We start from the raw sequence: 23,784 nt of genomic DNA, 5'->3' as shown, positions 1-23,784 counted from the left end.
GACCTTTTATCAGGACTCATGAAGGGTCTTGGCCTGTAAGGTTGACTGTTTATTTCCTCTCCATAGATACTTACAGTCCTAAAGCCTATCATACATGATTTAAATAATTAGAACAGATTACACTAAAACAGCTTCCAGTTATAAATTTGAAATGGGTTAAAAGATCAATTAAGTTACATCTTAAAATTGGTTTAATTCCTAAATTTCCTTTGCTAGTTTTAGAGTCTGGAGTAATTCAGAAGTCCTTATTTTATTGCCTTGCTTAATTTTATAGATGCCTGTCCATTAGAACTTACCTGCAGGAGTGCTATTACTAGATGGAGCTGTACTGTTAGACCGTTGGTTCTGAGTGCTGCGCACTGCCCACTGCATGGAACGTGGTGCCTGAGCTGCACTGTTTGCATGGGAGCTGCTGGTGGTTCTCTCCAAAGGCTCATCTTGTAAAAACGTATCCTGTTCCTCATCATCGCTCTGACTGCTGCTGCTGTCAGAATCACTGGAGTCATTGGATTGAGAATCATCTTCCGAGAAAAATGCTGGAACGCTGCTGGCACCTGGTAGTTAACATTTATGGTTATTCAGATCGGAACAGGCAAGTGTTCAAATTAATTGGACTGTTGTATTTAAACTGCAAAGCTAATTTATAACATTTATACAAAAAAGTACTTTCCAGTCTGAAGTAATGATTTAGAAATTACTGTTAACTACAAAGACTGAAGAAAACTACACTTCAGAGCTTCTGGTGATACATTTGTAATTAAATTTTATTTTGCACAAGTGATTGCCATAGAGCTACCTGAATACAACTAATAAGTCACTCATTAAGGTTGAAACACACTTCCTATAAAAAAAGAAAAAAATTTGTGAACTCTTTACAATTACCTGGTTTTCTGCATGAGTTACTCAAAATGTGGTATGATCTTCACCTTATAGACAAACACAATCTGCCTAAACTAATAAGACAAACAATTGCACTTTTCATGTCTTTACTGAACTTATCATTTAATTATTTGCAGTCCAGGCTGGAAAAAGTGTGTGAACCTTCTTTAACAGCATAACCTCCACCAAAAGTTTCTTGTAGGTGCTGATCAGACTTGCATGAAGGCAAGGGGGAACTTTAGATCATTCCTCCATACAAAACTGTTTCAGTTCATTAGTATTTCTGGAATACCTTGCAAGAACAACTCACTTTAGGTCATGCCACAGCATCTCAATTGGGATAAGATCTGGACTCTGACTTGACCATTCCACAAACACAAATTTTCTTCTTTTTAAACCATTCTGTTGTTGATTTACTCTTGTGCTTCAAATCACTGTCATGTTGCATTATCCAACTTCTGTTAAGCTTCAGGTGACAGACTACTACCCTGACATTCTCTTATAAAATACCGTGACAAAATTTTGAATTCATTGTTCCCTCAATGACTGCAATCTGTCCAAGCGCTGAGGCAGCAAAGCAGCTCCAAACTATGATGCTCCCTCCACCATGCTTCATAGTTGGTGTACGGTGCCCTTTTACCTCCAAACACAGCAGTATGCATTTGTCTCATCTGTTCACAGAACACTGTCCCAGAAGTGTTGTGGAGGTATCCAGGTGGTAATTTGCAAACTTGAGATGCACAGCAAAGTTTTTTTTTGAGAGCTCTGGTTTCCTCCGTGGTGTCCTTCCATGAACACCATTTGTGTTTAGTGTTTTTTTAATATATGGTGGACACACGAACAGACCTTAGCAGGTTCTAGAGATTTCTGCACATCTTTTGCTGTTACCTTTGGGTGCTTTTTCACCTCCTTCAGCATTAGTGTTATCTTTGCAGGATGCGCACTGCTTGGGAGGGTAGCAACGATACTGATTTTCCTCCATTTCCTGGACAAATTCTCTTATTGTGGACTGGTGAACAGTCAGGTCTTTAGAAATGCTTTTGTAGTCTTTTCCAGCTTCATGTATCTCTACAATTCTTCTTCTAAGGTGCTCTGAAAGTTGTTTTGATCAAGGCATGGTGCACATAAACTGATCTCTTGAGAAGAGCAGACTGACAATAACCCGACTTAGTGCGTCTTTTTTTTAATATAGGCAGGACACCTCTACAACCCACACCTACAATCTCATCTTATTGATTGGAACATTTGTCTCCAAATAGCTTTTGTAGAAGGCATTACCCCAGATGTTCACATTTGTATTTGCACCTAAACTGTGATTGTTTAAATGGACTACTCAGTATTGACAAGTACTGAAGTACTGTTTGTGTTATAAGTTTAGGCAGATTTTGTCTGCCTATTACTGAGACTTAGATGAAGATCAGACCACATTTTATGAGTAATTAATGCAGAAAACCAGATAATTGCAAAGGATTCACAAACATTTTCTTGCAACTGTAAATGCAGTAAACACGTAAATACCAAATGGCATCATTTCCCTTTAGCCTACTTATTACATCCCTCAAACTGTCAGGCTAATCAACACCTCTATTCATTAACCCATCCCCCCTCCATAAACTCAACATACACATTACCTAACATCACATTACGTATATATAATCAGTCTCTCAATAAAACGGTTACTTAACCACTGTGTTTTATAGGATTGCATTTATATTTATTGTGCTTTATTTTTGTTTCTTTATTGTGTTCTTATATTTGTTGTGCTTTCTATACTTCATTAGATCCGGAGTAACAGTCATTAACTCACCTGCTTCGGACCCCGCTGTAGCTGCAGTGACAACACTTCTGCGCCCACTGGCATTATCCTGGTTGCTATGGTTACTCTCACTATCACTTTCAGTCTCCGCTGCTGCTAACAGATCAAGCTCCATATCACTCCCTAAATAAATCAATGAAGATAGAAGACATGAATGAAACATGACACAAATAAGGCCGATCACAAGCATTTTCATTGTACCATCAATGCAGCAGAAAAAGATGAAAGACTTGACACAGCCAAATAAAGTGTTAAAGCAACCGAAGAGGTAGGTCTTGAAAGAGAGTAGTTACAAAGATTTGTTTCTGCTTTTTTTAAAAAAAGCATTTTAATATGCATTAGATCTTCAGGGCAGGGCTAATTTACAACTCAGTTTTGACTACAGGCATTTCTTTGCAGTCTGTTTCTTCACCCCCCCCCCCCCCAAAGGTGAAATGGTTTTAGTCTGGAATTCCAGAAAATTTGGCTCTGAAGGCATAGGAGGCTTTAAGAGTGTGCAGTACAAGCAGAATAAAAGTGTAAGTACCAGACCACAGAACTAGAAAGGAACAACAGTATGGAGAGATTATAAGAAGTCAAGCAATTTGTAACTGCAGTCTAGTTTAATTAAACAAGCAAATTCAGAAACAATGTACAAACAGTTTAAGTGTAACAGTCTGCACAATAACTTTAAATGCCAGCAATCATTGACTAGGGTTCAATAAGGTATAAGAACCCTTAGGAGGCAGTGAGCACAATATGACTGAGTTCAACTGGAAATTTGATAGGAGAAAATAAAGTTTGAGATAGCAGTATTTCAGTGCAGGAAATTACAGTGGTATGTGAAAGGAGTTGGCCAAAGTAAATTAGAAGGAGATGCTGGCAAGGATGACAGCAGAGCAGCAATGATGGGAGATTCTGAGAAAAATGAGGATGAGGCTGGATAGACAACACCCTCTCTTCAGTGGGAAGACGATTTGGAAGCTGCAGAGACCAACTAAAAGAATCATTAAGAGGGAAAAGATGAAATATGAAATCAATCTAGAAAACAACAGTTAAGTGGATAGTAAAAGCTTTTTCAAGTATGTAAAAAATAAAAGATATGACAGTGGATATAGGACCACTAGAAAATGAGGCCGGAGAAATAACTGGGGACAAGAGATGAAAGGTAAATTAAGTGACACCAGCAGTGTGCTAGATGTTGAATGGTGTGAGGGAAGAGAAGTGAGTGCAGTTACCATTACAAGGGAGCAGACACTCAAAAAGCTTAAAAGAGCTAAGGGTACATAAGTCACCTGCACCAGATGAACTGCACCCCAGGGTTCTGAAAGAGGTAGCAATAGAGATTGTGGAGGCATTAGTAATGATCTTTCAAAAATCACTGGACTCTGGCATGGTACCAGAGGACTGAAAAATTGCAAACGTCACTCCACTCTAAGAAAGGAGGAAGCAGAAGGGAAATTATAGACCAGTTAGCCTGACCTCAGTGGTTGGAAAGATGATGGAGTCAATTGTTAAGGATGAGATTATGGAGTACTTGGTGATATAGGACAATATAGGACAAAGTCAGCATGGTTGTCTTAAGGGAAAATCATGACTGACGAACCTGTTGTAATTCTTTGAGGAGATTACATGTAGGATAAACAAAAGAGGATGCAGTGGATGTTGTATATTTAGACTTTCAGAAGGCCTCTGACAAGGTGCCACACATGAGGCTGCTTACCAAGTTAAGAGCCCATAGTATTACAGGAAAGTCACTAACATGGTTAGAGCATTGGGTGATTAGTAGGAGGTAGAGAGTGGGAATAAAAGGACCCTTTTCTGGTTTTCTAGGGGTAATCCTCAGAGGACGGTGTCGGGACCACTGATTTTTATGCTGTATATCAATGATTTAGATGATGGACTAGATGGTTTTGTTGTCAAGTTTACAGATGATATGGTGATTAGTGGAGGGGCAGTTGATGTTGAGGGTACAGGTAGGACGCAGAAGGACAGACAGATTAGGAGAATCTAGAAAGCGGCAAATGACATACAATGTTGGAAAATAAATGTCATGTATTTTGGTAGGTAGTAGAAATAAATGTGTGCACTATTTTTTAAATAGGGAGGAAATCCAAAAAACTGTAATGCAAAGGGACTTGGAAGTCCTTGTGCAGAGCACTGTAAAGGTTAACTTGCAGGTTGTATTGGTGGTGCAGACGACAAATGCAATGTTAGCATTCATTTCAAGAGGTCTGGAGTACAAGAGCAGGGATGTGATGCTGAGGTTCTATGGAAATGAATAAACAGTTGACATTTTGGGGCTGATTAAGGGTCTTGGCCCAAAACCAACTGTTTCAAAGAATCAAGATTCAAATTACATTTATAGAATGTTCAAATTATAAAACCTTGACATTTGTCTGCGTACTGGCAGCCACAAATCAAGAAACCTAAAAGAACCCAATTAAAAATAAAGACCAATACCCAACGCACAGAGAAAGGGAAAAAGCACAAATCATGCAAACAACAGAAGCAAGCAACAGCATTCCGAACCAAATTGAGTGCTTGGATCCGAATCCCTGGGGTTGATTCTTTTCCCCAGATGCTGTCCAGATACAGTTCCAGTTTTGCTGGAAATGGGCCGCCTCAGTGATAGCATGGAGACTCGGCTCAGAAGTTATTTTGGTGTCAAATCGGTCAAGTTTCAGACAAAAGGGAGAGTAATAAAGCGTGAAGGTAAAACGAGCAAACGCGATTGTTTTAATCTTCCCTGCACCTGGGCGTATGAAGTTTCTGCACATTCAGTATTAGACTTTAGATGGCTTGATAAATTGGCGACAATTGACTGATTATGAGAAATTATGGCCAGGTAAAGCTATTGCCTTCAGCATTCAATGGAGTCTGCCATCACATTTCCTTTAACCATGTTGCTGATTGACAAGTACAAATCCTTCTGGAAGGAGGCAGTATACAAGTATGGGCTGAGAATCCATTATTGGTAACTGGCTGAAAATGGTATGGACAAGAATGAGCAAATACTCCCACTTAGATGGCAGTGGAAAGTTGAAGCTGACAGGGCAAATAAATGATTAAAAGGTATTAAAGGCTGAATAAAAAATCTTTGTTAAATCACATCAAGTACACCAATGCCATTTTACTTTAAGTAGGAATTGCTGGGTTATATGCTGTATTGTGAGCCCTTATTAGTTACTCCTCAAAACAACTACAAATGCCTTCAGGGACTTATAGTTTTAAGTTAATATATATATACAAGTATTATTAAACATAAATGATATACCATACCATCATCATCGTGTTCATCATGGTGCCCCTCGGCCTCAGTATTTTCTTCACCCTGTTCCTCATGCTCATCATGATGATCATCTTCCCCAGCTACGCCCTCAACCACTTCAACCTTGAACACAGTTATAATGGACATTCTGATCATTACATTATTATCTAACAATAATTTTTTGAAGTGCACTTAATAGAGTAGAAATCATCATCATTATTTATAAGCAAATATGTTTCGAACACCTCCCCAAATGGTCAATGCCTGGGACTTCTTTTGTTTAAATATAGCCAATACTAAGGAGAGCAAAGAATCTGTCAACTGAGAAGATGCTTAGTGCTGGCCAACACAAAACCATCCATCACACTTGCCTAACTGAACAATCAGCTGCTGAAAATTAAGCTGCTTTAATAACCAAATTAGGAACAGTTATCAATCTTCGGAAGAATTTCTGATCATTCACATACTTGTACACTTCAGCTTTTGTGTGCTTAACAGCAAAGTGTACAAGTATTACCGTACTTGATTTCCATGGACTTTATCTTCTTGAATACAGAATTAAACTGTGTGTATTTACTAAATACACATGGTTAGTAAACGTTATTGATGCATATTTTACTAACCAGGCTTGAGGCCTGGTGCAAGGCAAATAACCTCAATGTCAGCAAGACAAAGAAGATGGTTACTGATTTCATGAGAACTCTCACACACCCCTCTATACATCAGCACCAATGCAGTGGAAACTGCAAATAGTTGCAATCTCCTGGGAGTGTACATCCCACACAATCCCTCATGGCCACAGAACACATCTTAACACAATTAAGAAAGCTCACCAATGCCTCTACTTTCTGGGGAAACTGAAGAAAATTAAACTATGCACATGAATACCCATGACCTTGTATACATACACAGTAGAGTACATCCTAATGCTGTGCATCACTGCATAGTACGGAATTGCAATGTGGCAGACAAGAAGGCTCTACAACAGGCTCTAAACTGTCCAAAGTATCACCGGCATCAGCCTACCTGCCAGAGGACGCATGTACAGAAAGATGCTAGAAAAGTGCCAGAAACATCACGAAGGACTCTACCCCTCCCTGCTCATTGACTGTTTGCCCCACTAGCATCAGGGAGGAGGTAACATGGTTTCTTGCCAGGACAATGACAAAAATAATTACTATCCCCCAAGCATTAAGGCTGATCAACACTTCGACCCAGTAACCTACCCCACCACAGCTCCTACCACCACTACTTTATCATTTCCTGTCATTCACCTTACGTAGACACTTTTGAGGCTAACATCACTTTATGGACATACAATCAATGTATACAAGCTATCTTACATTATTACAATATCAATATTACAATACATTACAATATCTTACAATATTTATTTTTTAATTAATATGTTCTTTATCTTTGTGGTTTTTGTTGGTGCTGCATCAGATCTGGAGTAACAATTATTTCATTCTCCTTGTGGACTAGAAATGACATTAAGCAATCTTGCATATTAAAATTCAACTATATTGAGTATATACACATTTTTTATTAAAATTAGTAAACATACTGTATTTTAAATAGTTCCAAGATGTTAAACTGAAGGATAATAAAAATGTAAAATATCTATCTCGATGCTCATGGTCAATAAAGTCATCAAATACCATGAACTAAAGGGCTAAATTTAGTAGCCAGTTACAGTTTAAACAATTTAAGCTGACAATAATTCCAAAAATAATTAGAGATAAGGTAAGGGAAAAATAATCTACATAATCTATCTGGGTCTTGTAAGATATTTCAATAATTCTATAACACTTCCTTTTCTATCAGTTTGTACTTCACACTAAGATCTTTTCCCTTTTTAATTATACTTTCAAGAATAAACTTCTGAAAACATTTGGAAAGCATTTAAATACTTTTTTTTATAATGCAATATTTTCTCTATTCTCAGCAAAAATAACCTTTAACATTCCTAACTTCTTTCCCTCTGCATCCTTTTAAAATGGTAACTCATTAGAATTACCAACTAAACAGATTGTTTTTAGTTCCGAATGAATTAAAAATTACTTGAACAACTGGAAACATGACGACAAAATATTTTATTCCATATATGCTCTGCAAATCTAAGATATGTGTGTAAATAGAGCTGGACCAGGAATCTTTTATTGAAGAATATGACAATTATTACATATTGTTTAAATACATTTAACAAAAACAACTTAAATAACAAAGGGTCAAATTTGAAAGTCTGTGGTGAGAGTAACAGTTGTTGCTGGACCAGGTTCCTTTGTACAGATGTTGCCCAACTCAACTATTTTCAATGATTTATTTGTATTTCATGCTCCTAGCATCTGCAGTTTCAAAACTCAAACTGTGCTGTGTTTGTGAGACATCTGAACAAATGAGCTTAAACTATACAAATAAAATTTACAAAGTTCAAAATTCAAAGTAAATTTATTATCAAAGTACATATATGTCAGCACATACAATGCTGAGACTCATTTTCTTGCAGGCATTCACAGTAGATACAAGAAACAATAGAATCAATGAAAGACCAAACTCAATAGGACGGACAAGCAACCAAAGTGCAACAGACAAACTATGCAAATAAATATGATACATATGAAGAGACCTTGAAAGTGAGTTCATAAGTTGTGGGAACAGTGCAGTGATGGGATGAATGACGCTATACCCTCTGGTTCAAAAGCCTGATGGTTGAAGGATAATAACTGTTCATGAACCTGGTAGTGAGAGTCCTGAGGCTCCTGTACCTTCTTCCTAAAGGCAGCAGTGAGAAGAGAACATGGCCTGGATGATGAGGGTCCTTGATGATGGATACTGCTTTCCTGCAACAGTGCTCTGTGTAGATATGCTCAATGGTGGGAACAGCTTTACCTGTGATGGAATGAACTGTACCAACTACTCCTTGTAGGCATTTCTGTTCAAGGGTATTGGTGTTTTCACACCAGATGTGATGCAACCAATGTGCTCTCCACCACTTATCTACAGAGGTTTGTTAAAGTTTTAAATGATGTATTCACAAACTTCTAAGAAAGTAGAGGTGCGGCTGTGCTTACTTTGTAATGGCATGTAAGTGCTGGGCCCAGGACAGATCCTCTGAAATGGTAACACTGAGGAATTTAAAGTTGATGAAACTCTCCACTTTTGATTCCCCAGTGAGACTGGCTCATGGACCTCCGATTTCCTCTTCTGAAAGTCAATTATCAGCTCCTTGGTCTTACTAACAGCAAGTGAGAAGTTGTTGTGGTACCACTCAGGCAGATTTTCAATCTCCTTCCTATACGCTGATTCGTCACAATCTTTGATTCGGCTGATGACAGTTTTGTCATCAGCAAACTTAAATATGGCACAATCTACAACACCCAACAGTTTCAGCGAGTAAAAATCGGTAACATTACCTCTTCGACATCTGCTGTGACAATATCATCTTGCTCTTCATCCCTTCCTCGAACAGGTTGTGACTGACTGATGCGTCTCTGTTGAGGATTTCGAATGATGTACGAAGACTGTGACTGGCTGGAGCTGCAAAAGATGATGAATTACAAAAACAATTCTACGACTAAAATCACTTTGCTGAAAATTAGGGGCAGATTTAAACAAAATGACAGATGTAAAGTTACCTGTTGGATTGATCCGAGGATTGCCTTGGAGGAAGTGGCTCTACAGAGAAGAGTTCTTCACTACCTTGCATAGCATCCAGACTTGTGCTTGCCAACGTAAAAGGAGCTGTTGGGCGTGCAATTCCCATTCTGACAGGAACAATGAGGGATTCTGCCACATTACAGAGCTCCTCTACGGCATAGGGTAGAAGTGCCTGGAATACCCGCTTGCACTTTCCAATTGGTTGAGGTACGAAATTGCTACAAAAATAGGAAACATCTGTAGAAACTGCGAAGATTAGGTAGCATAAACTCTTCAGTAAACCTGGGTACAAGAATAACTCAACCAGGACTAACCCAACACTCCTATATTGTCCTTAAATTCCTAGAAGTCTATATGATTTTACTCAGCAATCTAACACTACAATCACAGCTACAAGAACAAATTTCTGCATTAGTGAAAAAGAGAATGGTCATATTATTTATTTTATCTATTCAAAATTGTTAGCTCAAATTATCAAGCCATTACTAAATGATACTGTTAAGTGAAGTGAAATAGACCATTTTAGTTCACATCTTTATATGCCAATTCTGAAATACAATTTTAATGATCTCAAAGTTCTAAAATGTTTGAGTGAATCAAGTACAATAAAAAATTCACAATTTCTTCAATTGCTGAAAAGGTTGACACTATTTTAGTATATAAACAGTTTCTTACTTTTTTTTCTTTGATGAAGCCATTTCCACACTAAGTATGACAAATACTCTTGCTACTGAGCGCAGAAATCTCATGGTAACGGTGATAGCTTCTTCTCGACGCCCTGGAGTATATTTATTCTGTAGCTCCTTCACCAGTGTTCCAAGTAGAGTATCCAAAAGCTTCAAAATATATATATTTTTTTTTAAAAGGTTAAAGTCGTTTACTAATTCTGTTGATATTTTGATACACGCTTGAAAGCACCATGAAGGAAAAGAAACACATATCCATCTACCACAAAGTGACATATAGTAGTATTTAATAAGGCAAAACTGCAATGTCTCCATATGTAAAAGTTGAAGACACCATATGCACTTTCACTCGGAAACAAAATGTAGCAAAGTTAACTGAGCCAATCCTGAATGAAGGCTATTGCAATGCTGCTCAAAGATTAACCAGCTATCACTTGTCACGTGATAGTGGACGTGGAAATCATGTTTCTATAGTGTGGGCATCCAGGACCAGAAGGCATAGTCTCAGAATATAATGACATTCACTTAGAACAGTAGAAAAATTTCTTAATCAGAGGGTGGCGAAACTGTGGAATTAATTCTTACAGACAGCTGAGACCATGTCATTTGGGTATATTTAAAGCAGAAGTTGATAGGTCCTTGATTAATAACTGTTTCAAAGGTTACAGAGAGAAGGCAAGAGCATGACACTGAGAGGGATAATAAACCAGCAGGACAGATAGGACAGATGGACCAAATGGCCTATTTCTACTCCTATTCTTATGGTGATGAGCAAAAGTATTTAGAAATACTTACCAGGATGTCAGCTGTACACTTTACAATGAGACAGTGAGTGAAGCAGTCCAACCGGATAGTGCCACTTTGTTGAGAAAGGTATACCTGTTCTTCTGGCAGTAGATGAGCTATCCGACTGCTGGCACTCAGCCTAAAACAAAGAAAAAAAGAGAATGGTGCTCTTTCTTTTCACAAAGTACATTGCATGAAAACAGAAACTTGCATCTACTTACGGATCCTTGCTTTCTTGTGATCCAAACATTATCATAGATTTCAATGCATTCCAGTCCTGAAGGACACGCTCCAAAGCTAGCTGAGCAAATCGAGGCGGCTCCAAGTCATGATCAGGCATATCAGAATCTGTGAAAGAAACAAAGAAAAATAGCAGGTAATGCTGATATAGAAATGTGAACAAATATAAGCAAAAAATTACCATATTTTAAATTACCTATTTTTTTCCACTAAAGCATTTTTAACAGAAAATAACAATTTACAGTTTCATAATTCTATCATGTGTTCATCCAAGAACATTTTAGTATGGAAAAGACATGACCACAGATTAAAATACAGGGGACCAACAACCTGCAAGAAACACAACTGCAGGAGATGAGTGATCCCAAATAAGATGACTTCCAACTTCCACTAGGATCACCACACACAAAATGTTGGAAGAACTCAGCAAGTCAGGCAGCATCTATGGAGGGGGAAAGCAGTTGATGTCTTGGGCTGAGAATCCACTCAGATTTTGTTTTTAAACTAGTTTGTTGCAAATATCAGTATCTCATGCTTAGCACAGAAATGGCACTAAGATTTTGCTTTTAAAACACACCTCCTAGCACATTAGTAACAAATGCCTTTATCATGTGCTTAGTTCAGGCAGAAGTTTTATCCATCCTTTATGCTTTGCAATATTTAACATTTAAAACAAAAACCCTTAAAGAACTTGGAAATTAGCAAAATCTAGTGCTAGTGCAATGGTTCTCAACCTTTTTCTTCTCGTGGCCCACTTCACTTTCACTTATCTCTGTGGCCCCCACCTTCAACAGGTTATAGGTATTATGTTATTATACGTGTAAATTCTACGCAACAAAGACATAACACCTATGACCTGTTAAAACATAAATATTGACTATATTAGAATAATTAATACAGTTGACAAAAATACTTCAGCATCTCAGATTATGGAAGGTAGGGGCCATAGAGATAGGTGAAAGTCAAGTGGGCCACGAGAAGAAAAAGGTTGAGAACCATTGCACTAGCACTAGATTTTGCAGTGGTAGACATCACACATTCTCACCTTTACAGATTTAGCCGTTTCTGGCAGATGACCCCCCCCCCCACACTCATGTCACACTAAGTATTGTAACACACGGGCCAGTGGAAGGCAAACAGAACCATCTTCCTGCTGCATACCCACTGACTGGCTTTGCTGCAGACAGCACCACCCAATTGTATTACATAGATGGAGAAGGATTATTTATTTTGTATGTCATTTGATTATTTCTTGCTAAATATACTAGCACTAGACTCTGAAGTGACAATATCTCCCAAATGAGAATAAGGAATTTAAATTTTGCTTAGTTTGATAGTCACAGAATAGTTTACAAATTCTTAAAGAGTTTTAGTGCTTAAACTGTTGAATATTGCAAAGCATAATAAGATGTAAAAATTTCTGCCAGTTCAGTGCTTGTCATTGTTGACTTCTAGACCAGTGTAATATAGCACAGATGTCAGGAACATGCTGGAAATCAAATGATGGCACATTCAGTTTTCTATTTCACCATGAGACTGACTCAGCAATGAGTTTAGTCATTCGAGCCAAATGGCTCGATCCCTTTCTCTAGACTCTCAGCTTTACGCAAGTCACTTCTGACGCGTAATCCCAAAGATCTGACAGGGTTACTGACTTGGATTGAAAAGACAAGTGCAGATAACTGTCCCCACCCCAGAAAAACTTTTATTGATGTATTTATTCACACTGATGGATAGCCTGAAAATGCTGGCTAGAGGCAGTGTGCACATGACATCAGAACTGAATGCACTTCTCCAACCACTATAGCTTTATTCACTAGTTTCCATCTAACAGTTAAATTAAGGTGATCTTTTCTCCCCACCCTAACCCCAAAAATTGTTTTAATGAAACGATGGCAGTTACTAAAATAACTAGATTCACTAATTTCTTTAAACTGATATTAATTACTCTAGTTTGGGGGAGAGATTTGAAAACTATGAAAATGCCTGGTTGCTGCAAACCTCAAGATGCTGGGTTTCATACAGCCACAAAGGGTGCAACTTCAAAGTGTGGGCCAGATGTGATGTGCTCAGGCCCAATGTTTGTAATTTCAAAACAAATGTAGACTTTTTAAAATACCCTGGGTCACTGCTCTCAGAGAACTCCACTTCACAGGACTGCTGTGGCAGCAACCCCTAGAATTCAATGTGATCTCTGAGGCAGCAAACAATTAGTGCAGCTGCGGGAATAATGTGGGGGTGGACAAGGCCAAGTGAGTGACATAGGCTGAATCAATCATTACGCTCACTCATACTCAGTCACATTAAGTCTTACATTGGCTGCTGCCTTATAATGTTTTAAAATCCCTTCTATTTTCTTCTGACAATCTATGTAAACTAATCCCTTTGTGTCAAAATGACATCTAGAATATAAGCACAAAACAAATGTTTTAAAAATTCTCAAAATGTACATTACATTTTAATTGACGAACTTTTAATACAACCCGGATAATTTTACACACACTACAACCAGCTCTCAAAGTGCAATGGATGTCTCACAATTCTGCCCTTTAATCCTAAAAGCATTCTTCAAAAGTTATACTGACCTTCAACATTTGCAGTCTTCCGGTTTCTATCCTCTCTTATTCGTGGTGGACGATACTGACAATGCTCGACAGTTTGCCTAGCAACAGTCTGCACTAAAAACAACAGCAGATGTTCACCCCTGTAAAGATTTTAACACTGATGAAATTTTGAATTGAGAAAGGAATTTGTATGACAAGTAGCAGAAATATTTCAGTGCACCAAGACAAAAACTGGCTACAAAGTAACAGTGATGCACTTTACAAGATCAGGTTAAAAACAAACGATTCTGCAAATGCTGGAAATCCTGAACAGCACACACAAAGTGCCTTTTGTATGTGTTGCCCAGGATTAAAAAGTCAGTTTTGCTTTCTATTTTTGCATTCCTTTTACAGTCTTAAATTTAAGGATTTATAGATTCCTATATTATGAAAAATTATACATTTAAAGGAAGATAGTGCAATCACTCCAAAACTTTGACAATCTTTGTGTTTAACATAACTATGTTGTGAGATTTGATACTCCTTGTCGGTTTCTAGTAATTTTGTGTTCTTCATTCCAGAATCAAGCACATTTTAAAATATTGAGGCTGCACTAGAATGTTGATAGTTAGAGCTTACACCAGTGATATTAGAGGTCAGCAACTATTTCAGCAGGTCATAAACTTGGTTTTCTTATCATAATTAGAAACAGTAAGTTCCAAAGGATGCTGTCGCTATTTCCCCAAGCCAAACAAAAGAAAGCCTGACCGCGCTATCTTTTTTGATTCCTATGCTGAGCCCGATACTATTGTTCTCAGAGGAAACAGAAATAAAAATTCATGTGGAACCTTGAGGGAGGATATTCTTGCTGTAAGAATTAGCTTCTAGCAAGTCAGTTGCTACTACTGGACTCTATTCGGAACTTCACAACACTGGATGAAACTTCAGAATAAACACCAACCTCTGCACAAGTTCATATACATTTTTCCCCTAAAGCAAGTGTGATTAATTTAGAAAAGTTAATGCTGAGACCTTATTTTAGCTGACCACAGAAAAGCAAAACAGAGTATGCAGGAAATAGCAGGATTAATAGGGAGACCCTTTACCATAAATAGAAAAGTAAAAAAAAGAGCAAACTTGCAGAATATGGAAGAACAGAGGAAAGGCCTGTGATAACACAGCTTTACTCAGAGATAAAACATGGTAATGGACCGATTTCAGCTCAACAAGCCTGTGCTGCCCAATTACACCCGTGTGACCCATTAACCTACTAACCCATTCATCTTTGGAATGTGGGAGGAAACCCACACAGTCACAGGAAGAACATACATACTCCTTTACAGAAAGTAAGGACTGCAACCAGGGACTAAACATTGGTTGCAGTTGCTGTAAACCATTATACTAATTACTACTCTACCATACCACTATACCTCTGTTGTCAAAATTATTTTTAAAACTACCAGGTGAAACAGAAAACACAAAAAACTTCAATATAAATAAAATGAAGTGATTCTCCTAAAAAATCTGAGAGCTTAAAAATAACCAGATTGAAGATGAGGCACTGTCCTACAAGCCTATGTTTGGCATTGTAAATGGCCAATGACACAGACCAATCGAGTAGAACAAAGAATTAAAATGACAGACAGCTGGAAGTTCATCATCATCTTTGTCGAACACCTCCACTCAATAAACAAAGGGATCAAGAGATCACATTAGGGAGAGCTGTATATAATACATTAAATTGGAGGAAGTTCAAGAACCATCTGCTTTTCCTGGAAAGATTGTTTCGTTCATTAACAACGGAAAGAAGCAAAGGCTAGATGTTACATAGTAAAATGCTGTGAGTAGGGGGGCAGTTGGTTGTAAAAGAAGAGCAAATTGTGAGGGAACAGTCCCTTCAGAATGCTGGTTGACTGCTGAGTGAATCCCTTTAGAAACTGCAGAAGTTCTATCGAATGGATTAGAAGGCAGGTGCAAAAGGAGTTCTATCAATGTTCTAGCTCGGAGGAGGGGGACTGAGAACAGAAGTGGGAAAACTAATAACATGGCTGGGAGCCTTGCAAACTATGGTACAAGAAAAAACATTGTTCAAGGTAAGGGGAAAATATGTTAATGCCACTGGTGTGAAAAGCAAATCTTCAGAGCAGCTGTGAAAGGTGGAGAAAACCCAAGAATGGAATGGTGTGGGAGGTGGTGCGGTCGAGAAAAAGCTCTGGGAGTCAGGGAACTTACAATAGATATTGGTATCTAATTTTTGTTCAGAGAGAGAAAGATGTCAGGAGGAAAGTCAGGTGTAGAATAAAAGAGAGTAGGTAGAAACTGACAAAGATAATGAAACTGTTGAACTCAACACAAATGCAATAAACTGACATAATTTTCACCAGCTCCAATGGGATTCCATACCAGACACCATCCCCTCAGCATTCAGAAGGTACTGTTCCCTTGCCGATACTCTGATTTACTCTTCTATCTCTATTTCAATTCACCTTCTTACAGCATTACCCCATGCAACCAAGGGATATAATACCCATCTTTCCTACTTTGATTTCCATCATCCAAGGACCCAAACAATCTTTCCAGATGAAGGATCAATTCCCTTGCAACACACATAAAACACTAGAGGAACTCAGCAGGTCAGACAACATCTATGGAGAGGAATAAAAAGTTGATGTTTTGGGTCAAGACATTTCAACAGGACTGAAAGGGAAGGGGGAAGAAGCCAGAATAAGGTAAGGGGAAGGGAAGGAGTACAAGCTAGCAGATGACAAGTGAAGCCTGGTGAGGGTGAAGGTAGGTGGGTTGGGGAGGGAGAATGAAGCGAGAGCCATGGAGGGGATAGACAGGAAAGGTAACGGGCTGAAGGAGGAATCTGATGGGAGAAAGGGAAGAAGGAAGAGCATCATAGGGAGGTGATAAGCAGATGAAAAGAAGGGGTAAGAGGAGAGCCAGAATGAGGAATGGATAAGGAGAGAGGAGAAGGGAGAGAAGTTACCAGAAATTTAATTTCCTTGAACTTCTTTTAACTTAGCAAACATTTAAAGTATTCGTGACATGATCTTCTCCTGTTGCGATGCAAAACAGAATGGGTGATGGTTTTGTGGAACTTCTTCATTCTGATTGCTGGCACAATCCTGTCACTTCAATTCTCTGCCCACTCCCATCCTGACCAGTCTTCAGCATTTTGCCTTATTCCAACAAGGCCCAAAGGTGGGAGGAACAGTATCTCACTGTCATTTGGACATTTTAGCATACATGAACCTTGATTCCCTTTTTAATTTTCTCACTTCCCCCACAGATATCATCATACTGTTTCTGTTTGCTTCAATTTTGTCTCAAACTGCAAGTTTTTAAATTATCTTCACAAATTTATCTATACATTTTCATAAACATTCCCTGTGCCTCCACCCTTTCCTTTCTCTGCAACTTAACTTACATTCTCCCCTCCCCATCCCACTTCTGATAAGGACTTAACACGTAAGGTTGGATCTAGCTCTCTCCTCTGATGTTGGTTGACTTCTGAGTGATTCTATAGTTTTCTGTTTTATATAAGAACTTTACAGCACAGGACCTTTGGCCCATGATGTTGTGCCAACCCTGGAACCTACCCTTATGATCAATCTACATAGGTTTCCAAGATCCTCCTACAAAGGACTTTTTTTTTTTTTTACGATTCATGTGCCTATCCAAGAGTTCCTTAAATACCATAGAACCATAAAACATCACACCACAGCATAACCCCTTCAGCCTAATGTTGGACTGACTTCCCTATTAGATTTTCAGCATTCACATTCTTCACCCCTATTATGTTTTGTGAAAACACAATTCATACTTCAGATAGTTCCAAGTTTTGCAAACATAAATCTTAATTATGAAAATGATTAAGCTTCACAAGCTGGCTGTTATAAAAAGTTATCAGCATATAGTAAATCTTCATATCTTGTCATAAATGGAACTGCCACGTGCAGTTGCTTTTTGCAGAACTGTCATTCTAGATACTTGCCTGCTATTTGGCAAAGTTACAAGATTGGTGGTAGTAAGGAGCCTATACAGCAAATCAAGACGTGCAGACTTCTGTCCTGCAATCAGTGTTTTACACTTGCACTTTTCCCAGCAATCACAATATGCAGTAGGGGAAGTCCTTTTCAACCTGAAAGAGTTGAGCATAAAACGAATCATTTTATGTGTCAAGAGACTAAGTCTTAGAAAAGTGCATAACTAACACTGCACCCAATTAGCAAGAAAGTTGGCTGGTTAGAACTATTGATACAATAGCCGAAGACCAAATTAAAAGTGGGAATGGCAACTAAACATACTGTGTCATTGGATAATAGAGCCACGTCTAAATTCTTTGTCATTGTTAGATGTTACCTTGTTCACATTAGAGACAAACTTAACAGGTGTACTGAAAAGTGCTTTCATATCCCCCATACAAATGATCTAGTTACTCACTTGCAGTCATGCCCTTTGTGACATACTCTTGCACATTCTGTACAGCAACAGAGAGATTCCAACAATCCACAAGTTCGACATTCAAAAATATCCTGCACAAAATATAATCGCAAAACCTTAGTGCATTCAAGTTATAAGGAGTGATAATCATTCAATGTCTGTAGTGAGATGCTGAAGATGTTCTATAGGTCAGTTGTGGAGAGCGCCCTCTTCTTTGTGGTGGCGTGTTGGGGAGGAAGCATTAAGAAGAGGGACGCCTCACGTCTTAATAAGCTGGTAAGGAAGGCGGGCTCTGTCGTGGGCAAAGTACTGGAGAGTTTAACATTGGTAGCTGAGCGGCACCATCCAGAGACAGAGAAGCAGTTTCAGCGACAGGTTACTATCGATACAATGCTCCTCAGACAGGATGAAGAGGTCAATACTCCCCAATGCCATTAGGCTTTACAATTCTACCGCCAGGACTTAAGAACTTTTTAAAAGCTATTATTAATGCTTTTTGAGATAGTGATTTAGATGCATATCATATTTTTTGCTGAGTTAAGTATTGTATGTAATTAGTTTTGCTACAACAAGTGTATGGGACATTGGAAAAAAAGTTGAATTTCCCCATGGGGATGAATAAAGTATCTATCTATCTATCTATCTATGGACCAATGCTATATTTAAAAAAAAATCAAATTCATGGCACAGAACAAACACTATATACTAAAACAGCACACTGAAGTTATTAATTTTTATAAATAGAAACTATAAAGATAAAGATTAGCTTTATTTGTCACATGTACATCAAACCATACAGTGAAATGCCTGCAAGGATTGAATTGGGGCAGCCCACAATGGTTGACTGCGCCTTAACCCACGTGTCTTTGGAATACAAGAGGAAATCAAAGCACCTGGAGGAAAACCCATGCGGTCACAGGGAGAATGTATAAACTCCTTATAGAGAGTGGCAGGGAAAGAACCACAACCATTGGCTGGTGCTGTATAGCAATTCCACTAGCCACTACACTATTTTGCTGCCCCTAACTAACATTAGTTTGTTAATTAACTAAGTAACACTTTAGTTAGTTAACTAAACTAACTTTAAGGCTGTAAAAATCTGATTGATTAAATACAGAGATTCAAGTAGTAATAGAGCAGGGACTTTTTAAGACAAGCAGTATATGTAACTTTATATTGCAAGGGAGATGAACTAAAAGCAAGTATTTCTGTGAATGTTGCTGTAGGATTTTCTACTTGTTAAATGCATGTCAACTTCAAAACAGTCACCTTTTCTCCTTTTTCCAGAGTATAAATCCTGCAACTTTCTGTTAAATACAGCACTCTGGGGAAAACTCAGCCACCTGCCAAGGAAAACTAGGATGAACAGTTTGTGGCCTTCCCAGTAATGCTCATAAAACCCAAATTTTAAAAAAAGTTTTGGATTTCGAACCTTAGTTTAAGCCTCTACACTCATTGAAGAATACACCATTCTGAAAGAGGCACAATGCATTTCTTTAAACTGATTCCTGTGAAAGGGACGGGGTAAAGGGAAAGGGGGGATGGGGTTATCATTTGAAGAGAAACTTGCTAACTTGCTTATTTTTACTGGAGTTTAGAACAGAGATGATTACACTGAAATACAAAACATCCCAAAAAAGTATTGATGGCAAAGTTCTTTCCTCTAGCTAGCGAGCCAGGAAATAGAACCATCATACATTCAGCATTGAAATAAAATGTTTATAAATCTCAAGAATTCTACATATCAGAGGGCTGGAGATTCTAAGAGTTTGAGCACATTCTGATTAACTAATGTCTGGACACCAATGGAGTTGATTTTTTTTTAAAAGTGAAATTAAAGTACAGCATCAGCTATGATCATTTGGCCCTTCATGGCTGCTCTGCTATTTGTTGAAATTATGGCTAATCTTTTATCTTCAATCACTTTCCTGCCTTTCCCCATATGCCTTGACTCTGCTCCTACTCAAATGTACTGATCTCTATCTAGAACACATCAGTAATGGAATCTCCCATCCCTCTTGGATGAAAGACAGCATATACAACCCTTGAGGAAGAGAATTTATTTGTTTCTACTTTTTTTCCTGTTCAAATTGTTGACCTCTATTTTGAGATAATAACCTTAGTTTCTAGACATCAGCTAGGGGAAATAAGTATTAACTGTGCAGCAGTCCAAAGCTTACTTTGGATATTTTTAGCATTCCAACATCAATGTGCATTTCTTAGAAAGACTGTCACAGGAGAATAGATCAGGAAAAACTGATACCATACCAAGAGGATGAATTGGGGTAGGTAGAAAGGGGCATTAATGCTTGGTCAAATATGCTGACCAAATCTTAAAGAAGCACTGAAAAATATCTGGCGAGAGAATTCCAGAGGTGAGGACATAAAAGACAAAGATTAAAATAGGGAGATATACAAAAGACCACAGTCTGATGATCAGACTTCTGGGGGTGGGGGGGGGGGGGGGGGGTGGGGCTATAGATCCAAAAGAAATCTTCATGCAGTGACTATAAAATAAAGTTTGCCAGTGGGAGGAAGATCAATTAAGAGCGAGCCTTCACAATTAAGAAAGTGCAAAAAAGTCCGTGAGCATCTGAGTTTAACAAATTATCTCCAAGAGCATCAATTAGGCATGTAAAGAAACAAGGTAATAAAGTAGAAATGGACAGCTTGGTTGTGAGCAGTACAACTAAATGTACATAGTATATAGTATTTTGTTGACTAACAGCTTAAGATTCTGGAAACTTTTATTTTAATTTGTTACATTGATATAAACTGGATTTCTCTTAATAAAAAGTACCTGGTTAATGTGCTCTGCTCCAGTCCAGGTAAAACTGCAAGTATCATTGCAGCACAGAACATATAATGGGGAGTCATCTGGATTTGTACCTGGTGGACAAATCATGCTCATAAATATATCCTCCTCCTTTTCGCCAGAGACATCACCTGAGGGTGAAAAATTATAGAATCAATTCATTGGGAGCATTCAGACATCAAAAGTTATAACCTGGAGATACACTCAGTGGCCATTTTATTAGGGACCCTTTGTACCTAAAAAAAAATGGCCGAGCGTATGTCATGGCATTCTGTTGTATAGTCCATTTGTTGCAAGATTCAATGTGTTGTGCATTCAGAGATGTTATTCTGCACACCATAGTTGTAAATTGTGGTTATTTGAGTTGCTATCATCTTCCTGTCAACTTAAACCAGTCTGGTCTTTCTCCACTGACCTCTCTCATTAGCAAGGTGTTTTCATCCACAGAACTGCCACTCACAGGATGATTTTTTTTTTCCTCCTACCATTCTTAATGAACTCTAGAGACTGCTGTATGTGAAAATCCCAGGAGATCAGCAGTTTCTGAGAGACTCAACCATTCCCTCTGGCATCAACAGTCAGTCTGTGGTCAATCATTTAGATCACATTTCTTCCCCATTCTAATGTTTGGCTTGAATTACAAATGAACCTCTTGACCGTGTCTGCATGCTTTTATGCACTGCATTGCTTCCACTTGATTGGCTGATTAGATATTTGCATTAACGAGGTGTACATAATAAAATGGCCGCTAATAATAGATGCAAAATAAGGCACATTGAAAAGTTGAAACCCAAATCCAGAACATATTAAATAGAAGAATGGTTTAACTTGTCACCTTGACAGCCAACTAAATACAGTATCAGAACTATCTGATAAAAACCGTAATAACCATTTTATTCTGAATTATCACATGGGCAAGCAGATATCATGTACCTAGATTTCTGATGCCTTTCAACTAGCTACAGTAAAACAAATAATCTCCTTAAAATAAGATAGCCAAAAAACTTAACTGATGGGCTGCAAGAAAATTAAGAAGAGTACTCATGACTAATGATCCCCCCAGTTGACATCTGGACACTCCAATCATTTTACCTTTTATAGAGGGTCTTCAAAATGATTGTGATGGCATTCTTGTTAGTTGGGCAGAGAGTAGTTTAGCATATTTACATAGCTGGGGGGCAAGTTAAATCATCTGAAAGCTCACAGGTTTCATAAGTTAAATTGTCTGAAACCTCATAGGCTCCTAGGTTAAAAAAAGCTTAGTAATTTTCACTATTCTGTCAGCTAGAATTCTTTTGTCTCTGGTTTGACATTTCTAGCTTTTTTTGGTTTCAGAATCACTTATCATGCACTTGGAAAATCAGACTCTCTGAAAAGCTAATAGAAAGCTCCATACAAACAGGATTCTCGTGGTTCAACAGTAGCTATTCAACATTTATCCACCAGGCTATCTGAACAGCTTAATTTCCAGGATACTAGGAAATCATTTAGCTGCTGCAACTTTGCCATGAAAATGTTTCAAAGCTTTTGTCCATAAAATCAGAAATGGGGGGTGGGGGGGGGGGAAGGGGAGGTCTGCATTACAAGCCTCAAATTTAACACCAATTCATAATTCAAGTAATCTTTGGAAAGGCTTCCTATCCAGAAAAGTCCAACATCAAGGATAATTTTAGCCTCAATGGGAATACTGACCCTGCTGAGTTCCTCCATCATATTGTGTAGGTTACTATGGATTTCCAGCATCTGTAGAATCTCTTGTTTAGGAATATCGTTATTTTTGTTCACTCTGGGGATTCAAGCCATGTTCTAGAAAATACTTTACAACCACGTGGGAATTAAGCCTTTACCACATGGGAAAAGACTGCAATCCACTGTCATAACTTGACAACAAATTCAATTACCATTTCATTATTGATAGAGTTATAGAGAGATAGAGCATGGAATTCTAGATATTCTCCTCAAATGATAGTTACCTTTGGCTATTTTCTGAGCTGTTTCCAGAATAGTAATTGCAGCTGGATAAGCTCTCCCACCGACAGCAAGCATAAAAGGTGTCATTCCTCTAGCATCCCTGAAAATGCACAAGATAAACAATAAAGCAGATTTTGACTTACAATTGAAAATACATTTAAAATACAACTCATTAGCATCATATCCTATTAGAAACCAATAATGTCATTTATCTAGCACTGCCATGACTAAGGAACTATGGCTCATGATTGCTTCTTGAACTGTCCCTGGATTATTAATTTTTTTAATGGGAGTACAAAAATCTATAGTAGATTCTACAGAATGAAATGAACAAAATATATAAGCAGTCATTGCAAAACTGTAGGCAATTCCTCACAAAATTTAGTGGATTAATTTACAAGCTGCAGTGGGTTGCAAACTCAGCCAGCTCCATCACAGGTACTAGCCTCCCCAGCATCGAGAACATATTCAAAAGGTGATGCCTCAAAAGGGTGACGTCCATCATTAAGAACTCCCAACTCCCAGGATCTGCTCTTTTATTGCTACCAGAGAGGAGATAGAGTGTCTATAAAAAGTATTCACTGCCCTTGGAAATTTTCAAGTCTTATTGTCCTACAACATTGAATCACAGTGGATTTAATTAGGCTTTTTTTTGACACTTATCAATACAAAAAGACTCTTTCATGTCA

General features: G+C 38.1%; 1 protein-coding gene across 10 annotated transcripts in view; it reads right to left on the bottom strand.

The window, feature by feature from the left end:
- The window catches only part of ubr5 (ubiquitin protein ligase E3 component n-recognin 5), a 177,553-nt gene that overhangs the window by 48,950 nt on the left and 104,819 nt on the right, over nt 1-23,784 (bottom strand). For all 10 annotated transcript variants that reach the window (XM_073051156.1, XM_073051165.1, XM_073051211.1 and 7 more), the window contains 13 exons: nt 23,098-23,195; nt 21,110-21,255; nt 18,310-18,401; nt 17,861-18,007; nt 13,903-14,021; nt 11,299-11,425; nt 11,087-11,216; nt 10,281-10,441; nt 9,584-9,823; nt 9,362-9,485; nt 5,957-6,068; nt 2,687-2,818; nt 297-554 (listed from right to left, as the gene is read on the bottom strand). In XM_073051156.1, the coding sequence (XP_072907257.1) occupies nt 297-554; nt 2,687-2,818; nt 5,957-6,068; nt 9,362-9,485; nt 9,584-9,823; nt 10,281-10,441; nt 11,087-11,216; nt 11,299-11,425; nt 13,903-14,021; nt 17,861-18,007; nt 18,310-18,401; nt 21,110-21,255; nt 23,098-23,195 (1,886 nt within the window). The remainder of the gene's footprint in view (nt 1-296; nt 555-2,686; nt 2,819-5,956; nt 6,069-9,361; nt 9,486-9,583; nt 9,824-10,280; nt 10,442-11,086; nt 11,217-11,298; nt 11,426-13,902; nt 14,022-17,860; nt 18,008-18,309; nt 18,402-21,109; nt 21,256-23,097; nt 23,196-23,784) is intronic.

Source organism: Hemitrygon akajei, chromosome 1 (assembly GCF_048418815.1).
Source record: "Hemitrygon akajei chromosome 1, sHemAka1.3, whole genome shotgun sequence".
Classification (NCBI taxonomy): Eukaryota; Metazoa; Chordata; class Chondrichthyes; order Myliobatiformes; family Dasyatidae; genus Hemitrygon; species Hemitrygon akajei.
The sequence above is the reverse complement of the archived record's forward strand: the minus strand, read 5'-3'. Positions and strand labels throughout refer to the sequence as shown.